At 49.4% G+C, this 20,885-nt stretch overlaps 1 protein-coding gene across 1 annotated transcript; it reads right to left on the reverse strand.

Annotated features, from left to right (window-relative positions):
* Positions 1–1,487: 1,487 nt before the first annotated feature.
* On the reverse strand, positions 1,488–9,252 carry GATA1 (GATA binding protein 1). The gene is made up of 6 exons (XM_025373023.1): positions 9,161–9,252; positions 4,453–4,691; positions 3,560–3,937; positions 3,313–3,458; positions 2,487–2,612; positions 1,488–2,006 (listed from the first exon to the last, which is right to left on the reverse strand). Exons 2-6 carry the CDS (start codon positions 4,670–4,672, stop codon positions 1,635–1,637), a joined length of 1,242 nt encoding a protein of 413 aa, XP_025228808.1. The 5' UTR covers positions 4,673–4,691; positions 9,161–9,252; the 3' UTR covers positions 1,488–1,634.
* Positions 9,253–20,885: the final 11,633 nt, after the last annotated feature.

Below are 20,885 nucleotides of genomic sequence, written 5' to 3' on the forward strand. Positions count from 1 at the left end.
CCACTAGCTGATGGATGGGCTGGTGTTCTGTGGAGGACAACTGCTTACCTATAATATGGTCAGGATCTATGGGTCCCTGCAACCCCCATATCCAGGGCTCTAGGGGAGAAGCCATAAAGAGCAGTTAAGTGTGGGCAGCACTTATTTGCTGGGCTGGGTGTGTCACCCCATCCAAAATCTGCTCTTTAAACTTGGTGGTCAGGGTAAGTTACTCATCAGTTCTGGGCCTCACTCTTCCATTAGTGAAATGAGTATGGGTATATTATCCTCAGAATCTTTGTTTCAGGCACTAATGAGCTAAAGCAACTGGAGCCTCCAAGCCTGCTGCCCGACCCACAGTGAGCCCTCAGGAAAGGGTGCTGCTGCTGGCTGTGGGGAGTGACTGAGCACATGGACCCCAGGCCAGACTGCCCCGCTGGGCCCCTTGCCACCGGCTGTGTGGCCTCCATTGAGCCACTTAAACAGTCTGCCTTAGGATGTCCCCTGACTCAGAGTATGCTCTTGTGTGTTTGTGAAATTGAGGAACAGACTCGCTGTGGGGAGAGCAGCTCACCCAGGTGAGTGGGAGTGTTGGGGAAGGGGTTGGCGCTGTGTGGAGCGCTCCACCTACTGAGGTTGAAACTACCTCCAGGGGCTGCTTTGTCCCCCTAATCTCCCCCTCTCATTCTCTGCCATTTCCCACAGGGCTGCAGGCCGAGCTGGGCTGAGCAAGATAAGACCCATCCGACAGGAAGACCCACAGACAACCCCACGCCCCAGCACTGGCCTCTGACCTTGCCAGCTACCATTCCAGCTCCACCCTTCTCCGCATTCCTTTCCTAAACGTGTCTTTTGTCCCTTGGAAGAGAGTCCCTAACTTACACCCTCTGAAACTCTGCCTGTTGAGACCTCAACAAACAAATGTACACAGAGCTGCTCACATTGTCGGCCACTCAGAGACACTGTGACATGGTACATGCCACACGTAATGCACACACACGCACACCCACGCCCATGCACAGGGACTTGCAGCAAAATATTGCCATTGCCAGACCCACGAACACATCCTGACACACACTTCTTGTTCAACATTCCAAGACTCTTTATCAGATTCTGTGCCCACCATGTATGCTGTCCTGCTGTCTCAAAGGTCCCCCAGCGTTGTGCCCAGCCGCACGACCACAGTCCTGCACACCTCCTTATCACCTGCTCCATCACACACACTTCCAGTATGCTCATACAGTCACACGGCACCACCCCCAACGTCAGCAGGCCCTGCATGGCCTCTTACCATGACATATGGAACCACCTGGACATTTCACAAAAAGCTTCACATAGACTGTTCCAATCACACAACATAAACCTTGGTCACAAAGTGTCACATGTGCCGCCTCAGCCAGCCTCACATGGTCACACGTTGCAGGCAGGCACTGTCATCAGAAAGCCACAGGCATTGCTACACACTCCACCTGGCTCTACTGTCCAGCCACACACAGACACACCCCCAATTTCAGGACTTTGATGGTTTTATTTTACAAAAGCTTTGAAGGTTCAGGCCATGGGGTGCCTAGGGCCCAGAGACTTGGGTTGTCCAGACAGCTGGCTACAAGAGGAGGAGGACACCACCCCTCCTCTGGAGGCCGTGCTCTGTGCCCTCACGAGCTGAGTGGAGCCACCACAGTAGCGCTGGTGGTGGGGGGCATGGGGCCTGTGGGGAAGGAGCCTGTGGGTGAGCCCAGCAGGGGTCCAGGGAAAGGCATGAGGTGGCTAACAGGCCCTGACAGCACCACAGGGCCCAGGCCTTGGTAGAGATGGGCAGTACCTGGGGGGCCCAGTGTCAGGCCTGAAGCCACCTCCCCACAATTCCCGCTACCACTGCCCCCAGCCACCACCATAAAGCCACCAGCTGGTCCTTCGGCTGCTCCTGTGCCTCCCAGACTGGAGCCCCGTTTCTTTTTCCCTTTTCCAGATGCCTTGCGGTTTCGAGTCTGAATACCATCCTTCCGCATGGTCAGTGGCCGGTTCACCTGCCAAAAGGGAGGCTGCGGGTGTCCCCAACTCCAGACCTTTGCATCTCTGTGTCTCAACCAGGGACACCCTCTCTACCCCACTTCCTTCAGGGTAAGATAATTTTGGGGTGCAGAGATTGTCTTAAGGAATCCTGAGGTTGTGAAACCCTGAGCTTGGGAAAGCCTCCAAGGCTGATAGGAGCTGCCCAAGGTCTAGGACAGGGGGGTGGACATTAACTGATGCCTGGAAGTAGGGGAGAGGAGAGGAGGGAGGAGGGTGGAGGAGGAGGGAATGGAGAAGGAAGGAGGGAGGGTAATAACAGAGAAGGGGGAAAGTAGAAGAGATGAGGGAAGGGGGAGGAAGGAGGGAAAGGAGGAAGGGGAAAGAAGAAAGAGGGTTGTGGGGAAAGAGAGAAGGTGGAACAGGAACAGAGTCTGGGGCAGTGTGGCATGAAGACAGGGAAAGCAGAGGGGTGGCTCCAAGGGGCAGGGTGTCACCTGGTGTAGCTTGTAGTAGAGGCCGCAGGCATTGCACACGGGGTCCCCGCTGGCATTTCTCCGCCACAGTGTCGTGGTGGTCGTCTGGCAGTTGGTGCACTGAGTACCTGCCCGTTTGCTGACAATCTAGGGGACAACAGGATGTGAGATCAGTGCCCTGGGGATGTGGAAGTGGGGGTAAGAGGCTCACAGGGGATGTCAGGAGGACCCAAGAATTGAGGGTCAGGTTGAAGGCAGGGCTTTGTGTACAAGGTGATGCCTGAGGATTCTGTATGGGGCCAGTACAGGGGTTCCTGTCTGGTATAAGGTTCTTTTGTTCTGTATTCTATGGGGGACTACATTGGTGGTTCTCAGCTTTGGCTGCGTATCAGAATCACTTGGGGAGCTAAAATATCCTGATGCCCAGGCAGCACCCCAGTCCAATTCCATCAGCACATCTGGGAGAAGGGACCTGGGGTGATTCCAGTGTGAAGCCAAGGACGAAAACACTGGTGTACAGGGTGAGGACAAAGGTTTCTGTTTGAAGCCTATAAGGGTAGGTTGAGGTTAGGAGCTTCTATAGATCTGGGTTCCTGTACAGGGAAAGGGCAAGAGTTCTTATGTAGGGTGAGGGCAAGGATTTCCATACGGAATGAAATTTTCCTGTGTAGGATGAAGGCAAAGGTTTCCATGTGATATTGGGACAGGGGTTCCTGTACAGGGTGGCCTGCAGTAGCTTCCTGTAAGCATGAGAACAGTGTTCCTATACAATGAGAAGAGGTGGCTGCTTGTACAGGATGAGGACAGGGGTTCCTGTGTATATGGTGAAGCAGGTCTGTGGTCTTACCAGGCGCTTCTTGGGCCGGATGAGGGGCCTATTCTGCCCATTCATCTTGTGATAGAGGCCACAGGCATTGCATAGATAGTGGCCTGTCCTGTCCCTCCGCCACAGTGGAGTGGCTGTTGCTCCGCAGTTGACACACTCCCTGGCCTCTGGTGGGGTGAAGAGGAGAAGAGGGAGCTAGGCTTAGCTCAGCTTTACTTTGAGCCACCCTTCCCACCTCAACTTCCCTGTCCTTTTTTGAGTTCCTCACCACAGGGAGGCAGGGGCAGAGTTCCACGAAGCTTGGGAGAGGAATAAGCTGCTGAACTGAGGGGGCTCCCGGTGGGAGAAAAGAAGGTACTGGAAAAGTCAGGGCCCCCATAAGCACTATTGGGGACAGGGAGTGATGAAGGCAGTGCAGGCCCCAGGGTCAAGAGGTCTGGGCTCAGCCGCTCTGTCTTCAAAGTCTCCAGGAAGCTGGTGCTGCCTTTTCCATCTGGATCTTCCGCGGCCTGGGGAGGGGAGTCCTCGCGGGTGGGACACACAGTTGAGGCAGGGTAGAGCCCCGTCTTGCCGTAGGCCCAGCTGGCATATGGTGAGCCCCCTGGGATCCCCTCCATACAGTTGAGCAATGGGTACACCTGAAAGACTGTTGGGGGGCAGGTAGGGACAGAGGAAAGAAGAGGCAAAATCAGTCTAGGGTCAGCCCATGTCAGGGTGCAGTGGTTCCCGGCACCCCCAACATGGTGGCCAAGTTCCCAGCTTTTCCACAGGCTGCCAGAACAGCTGCTGGCCATTGGATGCTTCCTGGATCCTGACACCCACTGGTCAGTGTGGCCTCTGCAATAACCTATGACCATTTCCAAGTGGGCTTTTGAGGATGACTGTTGGGATTTGGAGCTCCACAGATCACTCGACAACTAGGGCAACCACCACATACTGCCAATATTGCCTTTCAGTGTGGTCGCCCCAATGTGGCAGGTTGAGGAGCATTGGGATTCCCCGGTCTGCCCTTAACTAGGGAAAGTGGTCGGCACATCCATTTGAGAAGCTTCCAGCCTTTTCTGAGATATCCTCACAGTGGTACTCTGACCTAGCCAAGGATCTCCATGGCAACCCCAACAGCACTCAGCCAATGCCAAGACAGCCACCCAATGGAGTTACCTGGAGAGTGTCTGTAGGCCTCAGCGTCCCTGTAGTAGGCCAGCGCTGCAGCTGCAGCGGTGGCTGTGCTTGGGGCGGTGGAGGAAGCTGCTGCATCCAAGCCCTCAGGCCCAGAGGGGAAGAAAACCCCTGATTCTGGCGTGGAGGACACCAGAGCAGGATCCACAAACTGGGGGAGGGGCTCTGAGGTCCCCAGGGTCCCCAGGCCAGGGAACTCCATGGAGCCTCTGGGGGTTAACCTGCGAAGACAGAAGGGGTCCTCAGACACAGAAATCCTCTGTCCTTCACCTCCTTTCACCTGCTCCTCTTCCCTCCTTCCCCCTCCTCCCACTCCATCACCTCAGTTTCCATATTCCTCCTTCCCACCTCCCATTCCCCTCCTCCTCCTCACCTTAGTCTCCCTTCTCCTTCCCCTCCTTCTCTTCCTCCCTCTCCTCTCTTTCCTCCTGCATCTCCCCCTTCCACTCCTGTGTGCCTCTCCTTTCATCTTCCTCCTCATTCTCCCTATCTTGCCCCGTTTGTCTTTCCTCTCCTCCCTCCTCTCGCTCTTCCTCCACTTTCATCTGCTCCTACCTCTCCCTTCTTCCTTCCATTCTCTTCCTCCCCCTCTTCCCTTTTCCCCCTCTTTCTCCCATCTCTCTTCTTCCCATCTCTTCTTTGTCCCCCTCTTCCCCACTTCCTTCTCTTTCCACTCTTTTCTCATTCTCCTCTCCTACTTCCTTTTTCTTCTCTACCTTCTTCTTTTCCTCATTGACCTCCTCCTTTTCCTTTCCTGTTTCCCCTCTTCCTTGTCCTCCTCTTTTTGTCTTCATTCTCCTTTTATATCTTCCTCACACACCTTATCTCCCTGTCCCCCATCCGCACACACCACTTTTTTTTTTTTTGAGGCAGGGTCTCCTCTGTTGCCAGGCTGGAGTGCAGTGGCATGATCTCAGCTCACTACACCCACTGCCTCCCAGACGCAAGTGATCCTCCTGTCTCAGCCTCCTGAGTAACTGGAACTACAGGTGTATGTCACCACGCCTGGCTAGTTTTTGTTTTTTTTTGTAGAGATGCGGTATAACTATGTTGCCCAGGCTGGTCTTGAACTCCTGGCCTCAAGTGATCTTCCCACCTCAGCCTCCCAAAGTACTGGGATTACAGGTATGAGTCACCATGTTCGGCCTCTCTTCACCTGTCTACATCTACTCTCCACTCCTTTCTCCTACTACTCATTTTCTCCTCCCCTCCATTTTCTTCATCCTTCTCCTCTCTCCCTTTTCTGTTCATCTTTTTCTCCCTTTCCCCATCTCCTCTCCTCCCCTCCTCCACTTCCTCTTATTCTCCCCATCCCCCCATCCTTTCTTCCCTCCCCCTCTAGAAGAGTCTGGGTGAAGGTGGGATGGGGTGCAGGACCAGAGTCCCTTGAGCCTCTTGGTCACTTCCCCCAGGACTTTGGGGTTCACCATCCTCTGCTCCCCAACTTCATCCCTATCTGTTGTATCTTGCCCTCTAACTTTCTCAGAAACCCCATGGTTTCCGGGCTTGACTCCCTCCTCCCTCCACCTCCGTTGCATCTACAGACAGAAGGCCCCCTTAGTTCCTCCGTAATTCTTGGTGTGGGGGGGTCAGTACCCCCCACTGCTTATCTCTGCCTTCCCCGCCCAACTTTTGAAATCACCCCAAGGCCACTGACTTCCTCTGAAGAGGGTGACAGGTGGGAGGTACCTCTACCGGTACCCTTTCCCCTTGGGAGGCCCACCATAGTTCTGCTTTCAGGCTCTTTCAGTTCCCAGGCCTCAGTTTCCCCATCTGCTGTATTGGGGGTGGTGATGGGCTGCAGCTGAGCTGAGACTTGTGGGATGGCCCTTTGCCTCTGTTTTGCCTTGTGTGTGTCTCTGTCATCTAGCTCTCCACCTCTCTGTCCCCCAGGGCTCTTTCCCCTGACTCTGTTTCCTCTCAAGTCTGACTCTGTAGCTCCCCCAGCTTTCTGTGTTTCTATGATATAGCTTGTCTTGTCTTCTCCTTTTGTGCTTTTTTTTTTTTTTAAGACAGAATCTCACTCTGTCACCCAGGCTGGCGTGCAGTGGTGCGATCTTGGCTCACTGCAACCTCAGCCTCCCAGGTTCAAGTGATTCTCATGCCTCAGCCTCCCTAGTAGCTGGGATTACAGGCACGTGCCACCACACCCAGCTAATTTTTGTATTTTTAGTAGAGATGGGGTTTTGCCATGTTGGCCAGGCTGGTCTTGAACTCCTGACCTCAAGTGATCTGCCCACCTTGGCCTCCCAAAGTGCTGAGATTATAGGCGTGAGCCACCGCGCCCGGCCTCTTTCTGTGCTTTTATAAATGTTTGATGATTTTCGGTCTTGTTTTCTGTCTTTCCATGTTTCTCTCTCTGGCTCTCTCTGTTACTCTTGCTTTCTCCCTTTCCTCTATCTCTCTGAACATCTCTGCATGTCTCCCATTCTTCCCGCTTGTTTGTCTCTTCCCTCTGTTTCCCTCTCTTTGGGTCCTCTGACCTTATGTCCATGTGCCTCGTAGTAGTCTCATACCCCTAACCATACCCAGCCACATGCAGCTCGGGATAAGGAGCCTGGAATGCTGGCCCTGGCCCTACTGTGCTGGCCTGCTCTTTTTTTCTGTGTCTGTAGGGTGGAGTGACAGGGCTAGACTAGAAGGCTGTCTTCAAACTGCCCTTCACCCCTGCTTACATGACCCATGGTATAGACAGGCTAAGGGGCAGGCCCAGGCTTGGGGATTGTGCTAGGAAAGAGATGGGCCACAAGTGTGCCCACCACCAACACCTTCACAGCCCCAGGGTGCCTGCTGTTGCTCTCTGAAGAGAGTGTCTTGCTTCCCCATCTTGGTCTCTATCTCTTTCCTCTCTGTCTCTAATTCTGTGTTAGTCTCTGTCTCTTCACAGTGCTACCTGCGGGTATCTCTGCATTTCTATCTCCTTTTCTGCTCCTGGGTCTTTTTTTCTTTTTCTCCGGCCGTTTGTCTGTCTCTGTCTCTTACTCATTAAGTTTCTCTCTCTCTGTTTTTCCTTTCTCTTTCTGTCTCTTTTGTCTCTTGCTCTTTGTCTCTGTGTCTCTGTCTCTCTCTTCCCATCTCTCCCTCTGTTTCTCCTTCCCGTCCCTGTCTCATTGTGTGTCTCCTGCTCTCTTTCTTTCACCTACTATTCCCTCATCCCCTCAACCCCACCTTACACACCATGATCTCCCTCTAGCCCCACTGCCCCCAACCCCTGCACTTCACACCTTGGTGAGTCCAGGGCTGCCCACCCCTCCCATGGCAGGGGCCCAGCCCCCTCACCCCCAGTTATCACTCTCCGGACAGAGATAAAGTTTATCTCGAGGCTGGGGGATATGAAAGCTCCTTATCAGCTGCCCCACTAGAGTAAGTGTTGCCCCAACGGTGGCAGCAGGCAGCAGCCGGCACCCTCCACTCTCCCTCGGCCCCAGCCCCTCACCCCAGGTAACATTCCAATCTTAGCCCTCAAGGGAGGGTCTCACGGGGCTGAAAGGAGCAGATATAAGGTCTAGGGAGCAGATACGGGGCTTGCGGGGAGATAGAGGTGGAGTTTGAGGGTCAGATATGGGGTTAAGTCAGAGAGAGGTTTGGGGTGTAGCCATGGAGTTTGGGGGAAGGCAGATATGGGGGTTTATGGAGCAGAGACAAGCTTGGAAGTTCAGGGACACATTTTGGGCTCAGGAATAGGTTGTGAAAACAGACGAGGTTGGGGGATCAGAGGCGAAGTTTGAGAGTCAGAAATAAAGTTGAGAAGTAGTGTGGGAGTCAGATTCTGAGGGTCATAGAAAAATCTGGGGAGTTCAAGGGTTTTTCTGGAGGAGAGATGGAGTTTAGGAGTGAAAGATCTGTTTGGAGACAGAAATGTGGCTAGTGATTAAAGGGGAGTTTGAGAAGCCAAGATAGAATTGGAGTAGAGAAAGACTTGGAGCTGGAGAGATTGAGGGAGACAAAGAGATGTGTTTTAGGGCTGAGATAGGGTTTTGGGAAGGCAGACATGAGGGTTCATGCGGCAGAACAGATTTTGGGGAGTCGACTTGGTATTTGGAGTGACAAAGATATTTTACTGAGTAGGCAGGGAGTTGGGAGAGAGAAATGGTTTGGGGAGATCAGAGAGAAGTCATTGGGAACAAAGAGTGGGTTTGAGAGGGAGAGATGGGGTAAGAGGATGGAGCTAGGGTTTGGCAGATCAGAGACAGGTTTGGGGGCTCAGAGAGAGTGGGGCAAAGACAAGGTGTTATAGAGCGGATAAGGGGTTTGGGAGCAGAAAAGTGAGGTTTGGAGGAGAAGTCAGGGAGACAGAGACAAGTGTGGGTGAGTGGAAATCAGATATGGGACAGGGAAAGGATTTCAGGGGATAAAGTCATGTTTTGAGAGGCAGAGTTAGTGTTTAGGGGAGACAGACCTAGGGGTATAGGGAGCAAAGTGAAAGGATCCAGAGGATATAGATATCTTGGACGGAATGGATGGGAGGGCAGAAAGAGGTGGGGTTTAGGGGGTAGATTTGGGGTAGAAATGGGAGTTGGAAAGACAGATGGGTCTGAGGAGCTGTAAAGGGATTCAGGGCTGGCTGACACTTTGGGGACCAGCCGTGGGTTGGGGAGCCTGGAGCAAGCTGAGGGATGGGTAGCCATAAAGGTAGGGGTAGCAGGCCCAGGGTTGCCTTGGTGGGAGCTCAGTGGGGGCTGAGACTGACCTGGGCTGGTTGTTGCAGAGGGTTCAGCCGCCTTGGGGATGTGGCAAGCTCAGTGTGATCCCAGGGGGTGTCCTGGCTGGCCTTGGCCTTTGAGGCTCCCTTCCTCCCTCCCTCCCTCCCTCCCTTCTCCCTCCTCCCTCCTCCCCAGGGAGTGGCTGGTGCCCCAGTGGGTGGGGCGGTCCAGGGGAGGGGCCGGGTCCCATGCTTGTGGGGCACCTCTTGGGCACTGGAGGCCCTCTTCCACCCTCCCTGCCCACACTGGGGATTCTTGAACCCCGCTCAACTTAGGCTCCCAGGGACTGTAGTGTCCAGACAAGCAAAAGAAGCTGAAACCAAGATAAATGAAAATAGCAGATATGGTTTCATGACTTCACTGGGCTTTTCAGAGAGTAAAGCCCTTAAGGTGTGTGGGGCCGGTGTGGGCTAGACTCCTATGTATGTGCGTCTTCCTGGCTGCAGGGAGAGAAGGGATGTGGCTGTACCCATTTTGCAGGTGAGAAGAGTGAGGCTCAGAGAGGTTCTGCTGGATTTGAACTAGAGCCTGTGGGATACCTTGATGACCCAGGCTAAGCCTGCGGGCCAGGCCAGTGCTGGCGGGAGTCAGGGGCATACTCACTGAGCGCCCCACTGGGGCTTACGCCAGCTCCAGCCTGCCCTGGGGCAACAGATAAGTCTTATCAGATGTAGGCGACTGTGGCTGTTGGCGCCGCAGTAACAGGCTGTCTTGGGGTGAGGGTGTGGGGGTAGGAACACCCAGGGACAGCGGCCATAACTTCTTCCCCACCATGCTGCCTTGGAGGCGGGAAACTGAGGTGGGAGCCAGGGATGATTCCTCAAGGAGTGAGATAGGGTAGGGAAGGATAGGGATAGAGTGGGAGAGACAGAGGCAGAGAGACAGACAAAAACAGAGATAGGCGGAGAGAGATGGAAATGGGGAGAAAGAGAGTGACAGAGATAAATAGAGAAGGAGACAGACGTGGAAGGAGGCAGAGAGAGGGCACAAAAGGAAAGGAGAAACAAAGAGGGCGAGACATCCGGGGAGAACCAGAGACCATTAAAGACAGATAGAGAGAGGCAAAGAGAGAATGAGAGACAGAGATGGACAGAAGCGACAGACAAAACCTGAAAGGGAAAGAGGCCAAAGACACAAGTGGAGAACTGAGAAGGGAGACAGAGACAGAGGGATATTCAGAGACAGACTCAGAGGAAGGTCATTAGACCTCCGGTGGCCGACTGGATCACACCCTTGGCATGTGGTGCCCACACAAGTGGGATGGGGGGATGTGAATTGATGTAGCTTGTGACTCTGCCCTCAGCCCTCAGCAAGGGACAACCAGAATGTGGCTAGACCTCTGCACCCCAGTACCCACACTCCTGCCCTGCTCCACCTCCTCCAAATATTAATGACAACAACCACAGTGTCTCATAGACCTGTACCTAACCTGAGCACTTTTTCCACATGAAAGCATCTGACACACATGCACACATGGGACAAGGAGCTGTCCTGCCCACCTAGTCTACAGATGGGGAGACTGAGACCTACAAAGGGCAGAGGGCAAGGATGGAGCCCCAGGTCAGTGGGGTCGACTTGCCCACTGGCCCACCCTGGAGGGATCTTACCATTCTTATCTCACTCCTCTGAACCTCAGTGTCCTCATATGCAAAATGAGAGATTTGAGGAGGAAAGAGAGCAAGCCCATGAATTCCTATTTATTGAGCTCCTGCTGGTGTGCCACACCCCGTGCTGAGCCCACATCAGTAATAAGGAGAACGACTACAAAGACTCCTCTGACTTAAGTGGCAGTGGTTTCAGGAGATGGACTCTAGAGCCAGCTCATCCTCTTTCAGAGACTGCCCTAAACACTAACGGATTGGGTGACCTTGGGAGAGTTACCATCCCCTCTGGAATTTAGCTCCTCATCTGTAAAAATGGGGTAATAATATACCCCAATAAGCCACTCCATGCAGTGACTGGGGAGACTAAATGAGTTTTAACCCATGTTACATGATTTTAGCTTACTTGAATCTGAAATCTCAATAAATATTAAGTATCCTTATTTATTGAGTACCTACTGTATACAGGGGAGAGTACACAGCCCTTTCTAACCCTACAACTACTTATAGTACTAATGCTAATAATATGCTGACACCAAGAGTAATACCAATATTAATTGTAATATTAATACACTAAAACTAATTTTATTTCTTTAAATTTATGATTGACACATAATAGTTGTACATATATATGGGGTAAAACATGATGTTCTGATACATGTATACATGGTGTAGTGATCAAGGTAATTAGCATATTCATCGCCTTAAACATTCATCTTTTCTGTGATGAGAACGTTCAAAAACGCCTCTTTTAGCTATTTTGAAATGCACATTTATCGTTGACTCTAGTCATTGTACTATGCATTAGAACACCAGAACTTATGCCTTCTATCTAACTGTAGCTTTGTACCCATTGACAGCCTCTCCCCATCCCTCCCTGCCTCCTACCTTCCCATCTGCTGGTAACCACTATTCTACTCTCAACTTCTATGAGGACATACTAATTTTCATAGTAATACTCATCTAATGCTAATACTAATTTTAATCTAACAGTAATACTATTATTAATACTAATTCTAAAACTATTCTAATTCTAACAACAATAGTGATAATGATACATACTAAATCTTTTTGGAGGACAGTGTCTGACTATGTCACGCAGGCTGGAATGCAGTGATGATCTCAGCTCACCGCAGCCTCCACCTCCTGGGCTCAAGCGATCCTCCCACCTCAACCTCCTGAGTAGCTGGGACTTCAGGTGCATGCCACCACACCCAGCAAAAATTTTTTTTTTCAGTAGAGATGAGGTCTCGCTATGCTGCCCAGGCTTGTTTAATTCTGATATTAATGCTAGCATTAATAGACTAATAATAACAGCAGCAGCATTATTTGCTGAGTGACCCCAGGCACTGTGCTAAGCTCCCTCCACCCATAATTCTATCACATTCTTACCAGCTCCTTGTGGTGCAAGTGTGTATAATTGCCCTCACCTCCAGACTGGGTCTACATGGGTGTATGGAAATGAAGATGTTCCTCCAGGGCCCTGGGTTCTTGTCTCAACTCTGACACTGATTTGCTGTGTGATTCCTGGGCCAGACACCCTGTGAGCCTCAGTTTCTTCATCTGGAAAACGGGTACAGTCATAGCCCCCCACATGTATAGGAACCACTCAGCACAGGGCCTGCTGGCACACCATAAATGGTGTGCTCTGTAAATGGGAATTCTCATTATCATTATTATTATTAGAAGCAGTGGTCGCAACATAGGGAAATCTGTCCTCACAGGGAATGGCAGGCTGGAGGCATGTCTAAGAGCTAAGACAAGGATTAGGCTGCTGGACTCACCCCATTTCTTCATTTCTGGAGAGCACAAAGGGCTCAGGAAGAGAAACCAAGGGTGAGGAGTGGGGCACCCCAGAGCCCTGCCTCCAGCAAGAGCTGGAAACCCAAAGGCTGTGAGGCCAGGCCTCACCCCATTCCCTCCCCCATCCTCGTGGAGGGGGCGCGGGCTCAGAAGTCTGCGGCGACAGTTCAGCCGGCAAGGAGGCAGCTGGGAGTGGGCAGATAAGGGAATCGGCAGGGCCAGATCAGGCTTTGGGGGAGACGAGGGCAGGGGTGGGGGTGGGGTGTCCTGGCCGCGCATCTTCTCCGTCAGGCCTAAGTTTGAGACTCATCTTCAATGTCCTCTCTTCTCGGAAGCCTTCCCTGACTGGCTCACTCCCTCCTGGCATCTTTTGGGGTTCTAGGGCCCCTGCTTGGTCCAGGCCCCATGGCATTTGTACTGTTTGTGCCTCTTTGTACTGTGGAGCTCACCAGGGTGGGGACAGAGCCTGACAGACTGTGGTGTCAAAAGCACCAAGGCAAATGTCAACCAAAGCCTGGCTAAGGAGTCAAGCATTTGCCCTCAGAACCAAACTGTTGGTTGATTTTTTTTAAAAAACCGAAAGTATAAAGGGTACTGTACAAGCATCTGCTTTTGTCAAACATTAATATTTTGCCTTATTGACTTCAGATTGTTTTTAAAAGATATGTGATATTACAGATGCTCTTGTACTGATTCCATTTCCTTCCCTCCTTCTACTGCCTTGAGCTTGGTGTTTATCTTCCTCATGAGTATTTTTACTCCATCGCTCCATATGTTGGTACCCATAAACACCATATGATGCCCAGGGTTTTTGTTGGCCTGTTTTTGCACTTCATGGAAATGGAAGCACATCATACAGTATGTACTGCTTTTGCTCAGCATAATGTCTGTGACGTTCTGCCACGTTGTCGTGTGTATCAATAGTTCATTCTTTTTTTCCTTTTTCTGTTTATTGAGACGTAATTCACATACCATAAAATTCACTCTTAACCATAAAATTCACTCTTAAAATGTATAGTAAAGCGATTAGTATATTCACGAGGTTGTGTAACTATCCACTACCTAATTCAAGAACATTTTCGTCACCCCCAAAAGGAACTCTGTATCTATTAACATTCACCCTCCCATTCCATTTCCCTCTCCTCCCATCCCCGGGCCATCGCAAATCTCTTTGTCTCTATGAATTTGTCTGTTTTGGACATTTCATATAAATGTATTCATATAATATGTGGCCTTTTGTAACTGCCTTCTTTTACTTCACATAGATTTTTAAAGGTTCATTCATGTTGTAGCATGTATCAGTACTTCATTTTCATGACTGAATAGTATTCCACTGTATGAAAATACCTACTACATTATAGCTAGGATATGGTGGCTCACGCCTGTAATCTCAGCACTTTGCGAGGTTGAGGTGGGTGGACTGCTTGAGCCCAGGAGTTCGAGACCAGCCTGGGCAGCATAGCAAGAACACGTGTCTACAAAAAAGATTAGCCGGGTGTGGTGATGCATGCCTATGGTCCCAGCTACTTGGGAGGCTCAGATGGGAGGATCAGCAAGTTGAGGCTGCAGTGAGCCGTGATTGCACCACTGCCCTCCAGCCTGGGCAACAGAGTGAGACCCTGTCTCAAAACGTAAAAGGGAAAAAAGAAATACCACATTATGCTTATCCATTCACCCATTGATGGACTCTTGGCTATCATGAATAATGCTGCTATAAACATTCATGTGAAAGTTTTTATGTGGACATATGTTTTTCGTTTTCTTGGGTATATAACTAGGAATGGAATTGCGGGGTGATATGGTAATTCCATATTTAACTTTCTGAGGAACTGCAAGTGTTCTTCACAGCTACTGTACGGGGATTCAAATTTAAATTTAACCACATTCTCTCCAACACTTGTTTTTCTTTTCTTTTCTTTTCTTTTCTTTTCTTTTCTTTTCTTTTCTTTTCTTTTCTTTTCTTTTCTTTTCTTTTCTTTTCTTTTCTCTTCTCTTCTCTTCTCTTTTCTTTCTCTTTCTCTTTCTCTCTCTTTCTTTCTTTTTGGCAGGGTCTCACTCTGTTGCCCAGGCTGGAGTGCAGTGGCATGATCTCAGCTCACTGCAGCCTCAACCTCCTGGGTTCAAGTGATCCTCCCACCTCAGCCGCCTGAGTAGCCAGGACTACAGGTGCATGCCATCACACCCAGCTAAATTTTTGTAATTTTTTTGTAGAGGTGGAGTTTTCGCCATGTTGCTTATGCTAGTCTCAAACTACTGGGCTCAAGCAATCTTTCCGCCTTGGCCTTGCAAAGTGCTGGAATTACAGGCTACCACACCTGGCCTCCAACACTTTTTATTGTCCCTCTTTTGATTCTAGCCGTCCTACTGGGTGTAAAGTGGTATCTCGTTATGGTTTTGATTTGCATTTCCCTGTGATCACTGATATTGAGCATCTTTTCATAAACTTGTTGGTCATTTATCTTCTTCTTCTTCTTCTTTTTTTTTTTTTTGAGATGTGGTCTTGCTCTGTCACCCAGGCTGGAGTGCAGTGGCATGATGTTGGCTCACTGCAGCCTCCACCTCCCGGGTTCAAGCGATTATCCTGCCTCAGTCTCCTGAGTAGCTGGGATTACAGGCGCCCGCCACCATGCTTGGCTAATTTTTATATTATTAGGAGAGATGGGGTTTCACTATATTGGCCAGGCTGGTCTTGAACTCCTGACCACAAGTGATCCATCTGCTTCAGCCTCCCAAAATGCTGAGATTACAGGCATGAGCCACTGTGCCCGGCTCATTTATCTTCTTTGGAGAAGTGTTTATTTAAATCCTTTGGCCACTTTGAATTGGGTTATTTGTCCTTTCATTGTTGAGTAGTAAGAGTTCTTTTTTTTTTTTTTTTTTTTTTTGAGGCGGAGTCTTCACTCTGTCCCCCAGGCTGGAGTGCAGTGGCACCATCTCGGCTCACTGCAAGCTCCGCCTCCCGGGTTCGCGCCATTCTCCTGCCTCAGCCTCCCGAGTAGCTGGGACTACAGGCGCCGCCACCGCGCCCGGCTAATTTTTTGTATTTTAGTAGAGACGGGGTTTCACCTTGTTAGCCAGGATGGTCTCGATCTCCTGACCTCGTGATCCGCCCGCCTCGGCCTCCCAAAGTGCAGGGATTACAGGCGTGAGCCACCGCGCCCGGCCAGTAAGAGTTCTTTATGTTCTCTGGATACTAGACTCTTTTTAGATATGTGATTTTCAAATATTGTCTTCTATAGGTTGTCTTTTCACTTTTTTTTTTTTTTTTTTTGAGACAGAGTCTCAATTTGTCGCCCAGGCTGGAGTACAGTGGGGGTGAACGTGGCTCACTGAGGCCTTGACCTCCCAGGCTCAAGTGATCCTCCTGCCTCAGTCCCCCAAGTAACTGGGACTACAGGTGCATGCCACCATTCCTGGCTAATTTTTGTACTTTTTGCAGAGACAGGATTTCACCTTGTTGCCCTGGCTGGTCTTGAACACCTGAGTTCAAGCAGTCCACTCACTTCAGCCTCACAAAGTGGTGAGATTACAGGCGTGAGCCACTGCGTCCGGCCAGAAAGCTTATAGTTTTGATGAACTCCAATGTATCTATTTTTTCGTTGGCTGCTTATGCTTTATATGTCATGTCTAAAAACCATTGCCTAATCCAAGGTCACAAAGACTTATGCCTGTTTTCTTCTAAAGTAGCAGTCCCTAACCTTTTTTGGCACCAGGGACTGGTTTCATGGAAGACAGTTTTTTTCCACAGAAGTGGGGATGTTTTCAGGATGATTCAAGCGCATTATATTAGAGTCTCATAAGGAGCGCACAACTAGATCCCTCGCATGCACAGTTCACAATAGGGTTTCAGCTCCTAAGAGAATCCAATGCTGCAGCTGATTTGACAGGAGGCAGGGCTCAGCTTCATGAATGGCAGCAAGCTACAGCTCACCTCCTGCTGTGTGGCCCAGTTTCTAAGACGCCACAGATGGGTCTGTGGCCCGGGAGTTGGGGACCCCCATTCTAAAAGTTTTATGGTTTTAGCTCTTATATTTAGGTATTTGATCTGTTTTGAGTTGTTTTTTGTATATGGTATGAGGAAGGGGTCCCACTTTATTCTTTTGCATGTGGATACTCAGCTGTCTCAGCACCATTTGTTGAAAGGAGCATTCTTTCCCCATTGAATGGTCTTGGTACACTTGTCAAAAATCAATTGCTGGCTGGACACAGTGGCTAACACCTGTAATCCCAGCATTTTGGGAGGCTAAGGTGGGAGGATCACTTGAACCCAGGAGTTCAGTCTGTCCAACACAGTGAGACCCTGTCTCTACAAAAAGTTTTTAAAAAATTAGCTGAGCATGATGGTGCATGCTTGTAGTCCCAGCTACTTGGGAGGCTGAGGTGGGAGGATCACTTAGCCCAGGAGTTTGAGGCTGCAGTGAGCTGTGTTTGTGACTGGGCAACAGAGCAAGTCCCTGTCTCAAAAAAATCAGTTGCCTATAATGTATGAATTTATTTCTGGACTTTCAATTCTATTTCGTTAATTTATATGTATGTTTTAATGCCAGTAGCACATGGTCTTGATTACTGTAGCTATATAGTAAGTTTTTAAACTGGGAGGTGCAAGTCCTCCAACTTTGTTTTTCTTTTTCAAGATTGTTGTATTTTGGGCCCCTAGCACTCCCATGTGAATCAGCTTGTCAGTTCTGCAAAGGAGCAAGCTGGGATTCTGATAGGGATTGCATCAAGCCTATAGATCAATTGGGGGAGTATTGCCATCTTAACACTATAAAGTCTTCCAGTCCACGAACATGTGATGTCTTTCCATTTATTTAGGTCTTCTTTAAGTTCTTTCAATAATATTTTATAGTTTTCAGTGTGTAAATCTTGCCCTTCTTTCATTCATTTTATTACTAAGTATTTTATTCATTTTGAAGCTATTGTAAATGGAATAGTTTCTTAATTTCACTTTTGGATTGTTAATTGCTAGCATATATGGTTAAGCTTTGTATGATCTTGAATCATACAAAATCTCATATCCTGCAACCTTGCTCTAATGGTTATGCACTAATGGTGCTCTAATGGTTTTGTTGTGGATTCTTTAATATTTTCTATGTATAAAATCATGTCATCTGCATAGAGGGATAGTTTTACTTCTTCCTTTCCAATATGGATACCTTTTATTTCTTTTTATTGCCTAATTGCCCCAGCTAGAGCATCCAGTACAATGTTGAAAAGATGTGGTGAGAAGGGGAATCCTTGTGTTGTTCCTTTCCAACTTTCAGCATTAAGTATGATGTTAGCTGTGGGTTTTTTGTGGGTGTCCTTTATCAGGTTGAGGAAGTTCTCTTCTATTCCTAGTTTGTTGAGTGTTTTTATCATGAAGGAGTGTTGAATTTTGTCAAACGTTTTTTCTGCATCTCCTGAAAAGATCACGTGGTGTTTGTTCTTTATTATATTAATATAATGCATTATATTGATTGATTTCCATTAGTTGACCAAACTTTGCATTCTTAGGATAAATCCCACTTGGCCGTGGTGTATAATCCTTTTATATGTTGCTGGATTCTACTTACTTGTATTTTATTGAGGATTTTTGCATCTATACTTATAAGAGATATTGGTCTGTAGTTTTCTTGTGATGTCTTTGTCTGGTTTTCTCATCAGAGTAATGCTGGCCTCATAAGTTCGTTCCCTTTTATTGAAAGTAATATTCCATGGAACGGATATACCACATTTTGTTTAACCATTCATCTGTTGATGAACATTTGCATTGTTTCTAGTTTCTTTCCCTATTATAACAAATCTGCAATTTATAAACTCATATTCCTCTCTCTCTGCACAACTGTGAAGGAGTTTCTCAGGGGAGGAGGGAGGAAATATCAGAGCATCTACCCATTTATTCATCTACCTACCCACTCACCCATCCACCCGTCTGTTCCTTCCTTCCTTCCTCTATTCCTTCATTTTCTCTTTCCTTTCATCCATAAATCATCCATCTCCGGGCATATAATGTCTGGGTCCATGGCAAATTGTCTTTTAGAATGAGGCAGAAAACCTGGCTGGGCTTGGTGGCTCATGCCTGTAATCCCAGCACTTTGGGAGGCTGAAGTGGGAGGATCCCTTGACCCCAGGAGTTTGAAGCCAGCCCGGGCAACATAGCGAGACCCTGTTTCTACAAAAAATTTAAAAATTTGCCGGGGCTGGGCACAGTGGCTCATGCCTGTAATCCCAGCACTTTGGGAGGCCGAGGTAGGCAGATCACAAGCTCAGGAGATCAAGACCATCCTGGCTAACATGGTGAAACCCCGTCTCTACTGAAAATACAAAAAATTAGCCGGGCGTGGTGGCACGCGCCTGTAGTTCCACCTACTCGGGAGGCTGAGGCAGGAGAATGGCGTGAACAGGAGGCGGAGCTTGCAGTGAGCCGAGATTGTTCCACTGCACTCCAGCCTGGGCGACAGAGCGAGACTCCGTCTCAAAAAAAAAAAAAAAATCCTCTTGCTTCAACCTCCCAAACTGCTGGGACTACAGGCGTGAGCCACTGCACCCAGCCAGGAGATGATTTTTTTTTTTTTTTTTTTTTGAGACAGAGTCTCGCTCTGTTGCCCAGGCTGGAGTGCAGTGGCCAAATCAGCCAGGAGATGATTTTTTTTTAATGGTTAGATTCTGGAGATATTTTGAAGATAGGGACTGGATGAGTTCCCGAAAAAGAGGATGTCAGCTAGAGAAGAGGCCTGAGGACATTTCGGATTCTAAAACAAGAGAAGGGACAGGCAGATGAGTCAGGCAAGTGGGAAGGAAAGTGTGCGGATTCCTGAGTGAAGGAGTGATGGATAAAGGAGCATGTGTGAGAGTCTCTTGAAGTAAAGGAGCCCCTGGTCTTCTGGACTCTGGTCGCTAAATAGTCTTCAGAGGGTAGTTCAGCCAGACCCTGTGAATGAACCACCAAGGAGCCCCAAAAGTGCTGCGAAGAGAGGGAGTATAAGGATATGAGTTTTAGTATGTAAAAGGTTTTCCTAAAACCTGTAGCATTTTCCGGCAGTGGAAAAAAGAAGGAAAGGAAAGGAAAGGGAAGGGAAGGAAGGAAAGGGAAGGGAAAGGAAAGGAGGAAAGGAAGGAAAGAAAGGGAGGGATGGGGGAGGGAAAGAAGGAAGGAAGGAAGGAAGGAAAGAAAGAAGAAACAAAAACTGTAGCAGGTTTTCTGGGTTTTTTTTGTTTTTTGTTTTTGACAGGTCTGGCTCTGTCACCCAGGCTGTTAGCCAAGATAGTCTTGATCTCCTGACCTCGTAATCTGCCCGCCTTAGCCTCCCAAAGTGCTGGGATTATAGATGTGAGCTACCGCGCCCGGCAGGAGGATCTCTTGAGGCCAGGAGTTCGACACCAGCCTGAGCAACATAGTGAGACCCCGACTCTACCAAAAAAAAAAAAAAAGAAGGAAAAACCCCAAACAAATAAAAATCACTTCCCGTGTCCCACCATCACACTTGCGTGGACCACTGCAGTGGCCTCCCCTTCACTGATCGCCTGTTTCCACCCTCGCTCTGACAGTATATTTTCCATGCAGTGGCCAGAGGGAGCCTGTTAAATCCTAAATCAGATCACGTCCCGGCCGGGCGCGGTGGCTCAAGCCTGTAATCCCAGCACTTTGGGAGGCCGAGACGGGCGGATCACGAGGTCAGGAGATCGAAACCATCCTGGCTAACACGGTGAAACCCCGTCTCTACTAAAAAATACAAAAAACTAGCCGGGTGCGGTGGCGGGCGCCTGTAGTCCCAGCTACTCGGGAGGCTGAGGCAGGAGAATGGCGTAAACCCGGGAGGCGGAGCTTGCAGTGAGCCGAGATCCGGCCATTGCACTCCAACCTGGGCGGCAGAGTGAGACTCTGTCTCAAAAAAAAAAAAAAAAAAAAAAAAAATCAGATCACGTCCCTCCTCTGTCCACAACCTTCCTTCAGCTGCCTGTCACTCAGAGTAAAAGACAAAGCCCTTGCCCTGGCCTGCCAGACCCCACCCATCTATACTGCTTGCTTCCCCCACTGACTTCCTTGCTGTTCCTCACACACACCAGGCACATTCATGCATTAGGGCCTTTGCACTGGCCGATGCCTCTGCCTGGTGTGCCCTTCCTCCACTGGCTAGCTGTGTGACTTACTCATCTCTTCAGATCTGTGCTCAAGACCCTTCTCAGTCACACTTTCCGGGACCACCTCATTAGACATCAGAAGCTGCCCCAGCAATTTCTTTTTTTTCAAGTCAGAGTCTCGCTCTGTCACCCAGGAAGGAGTGCAGTGGCGCGATCTCGGCTCATGCAACCTCTGCCTTTGGGT

This window comes from Theropithecus gelada, chromosome X, assembly GCF_003255815.1.
Source record: "Theropithecus gelada isolate Dixy chromosome X, Tgel_1.0, whole genome shotgun sequence".
NCBI classification, from domain to species: Eukaryota; Metazoa; Chordata; class Mammalia; order Primates; family Cercopithecidae; genus Theropithecus; species Theropithecus gelada.

What these genes read in the sequence shown, in the direction of transcription:
- GATA1 (XM_025373023.1), bottom strand. Translation starts at nt 4,672, where the DNA reads ATGGAGTTCCCTGGCCTGGGGACCCTGGGGACCTCAGAGCCCCTCCCC. An exon ending in TCTGCCCCTGCCTCCCTGTG is followed by an intron (nt 3,459 to 3,559) that starts GTGAGGAACTCA and finishes TCACCCCACCAG; the next exon opens with AGGCCAGGGAGTGTGTCAAC. An exon ending in TCCGGCCCAAGAAGCGCCTG is followed by an intron (nt 2,613 to 3,312) that starts GTAAGACCACAG and finishes GTTGTCCCCTAG; the next exon opens with ATTGTCAGCAAACGGGCAGG.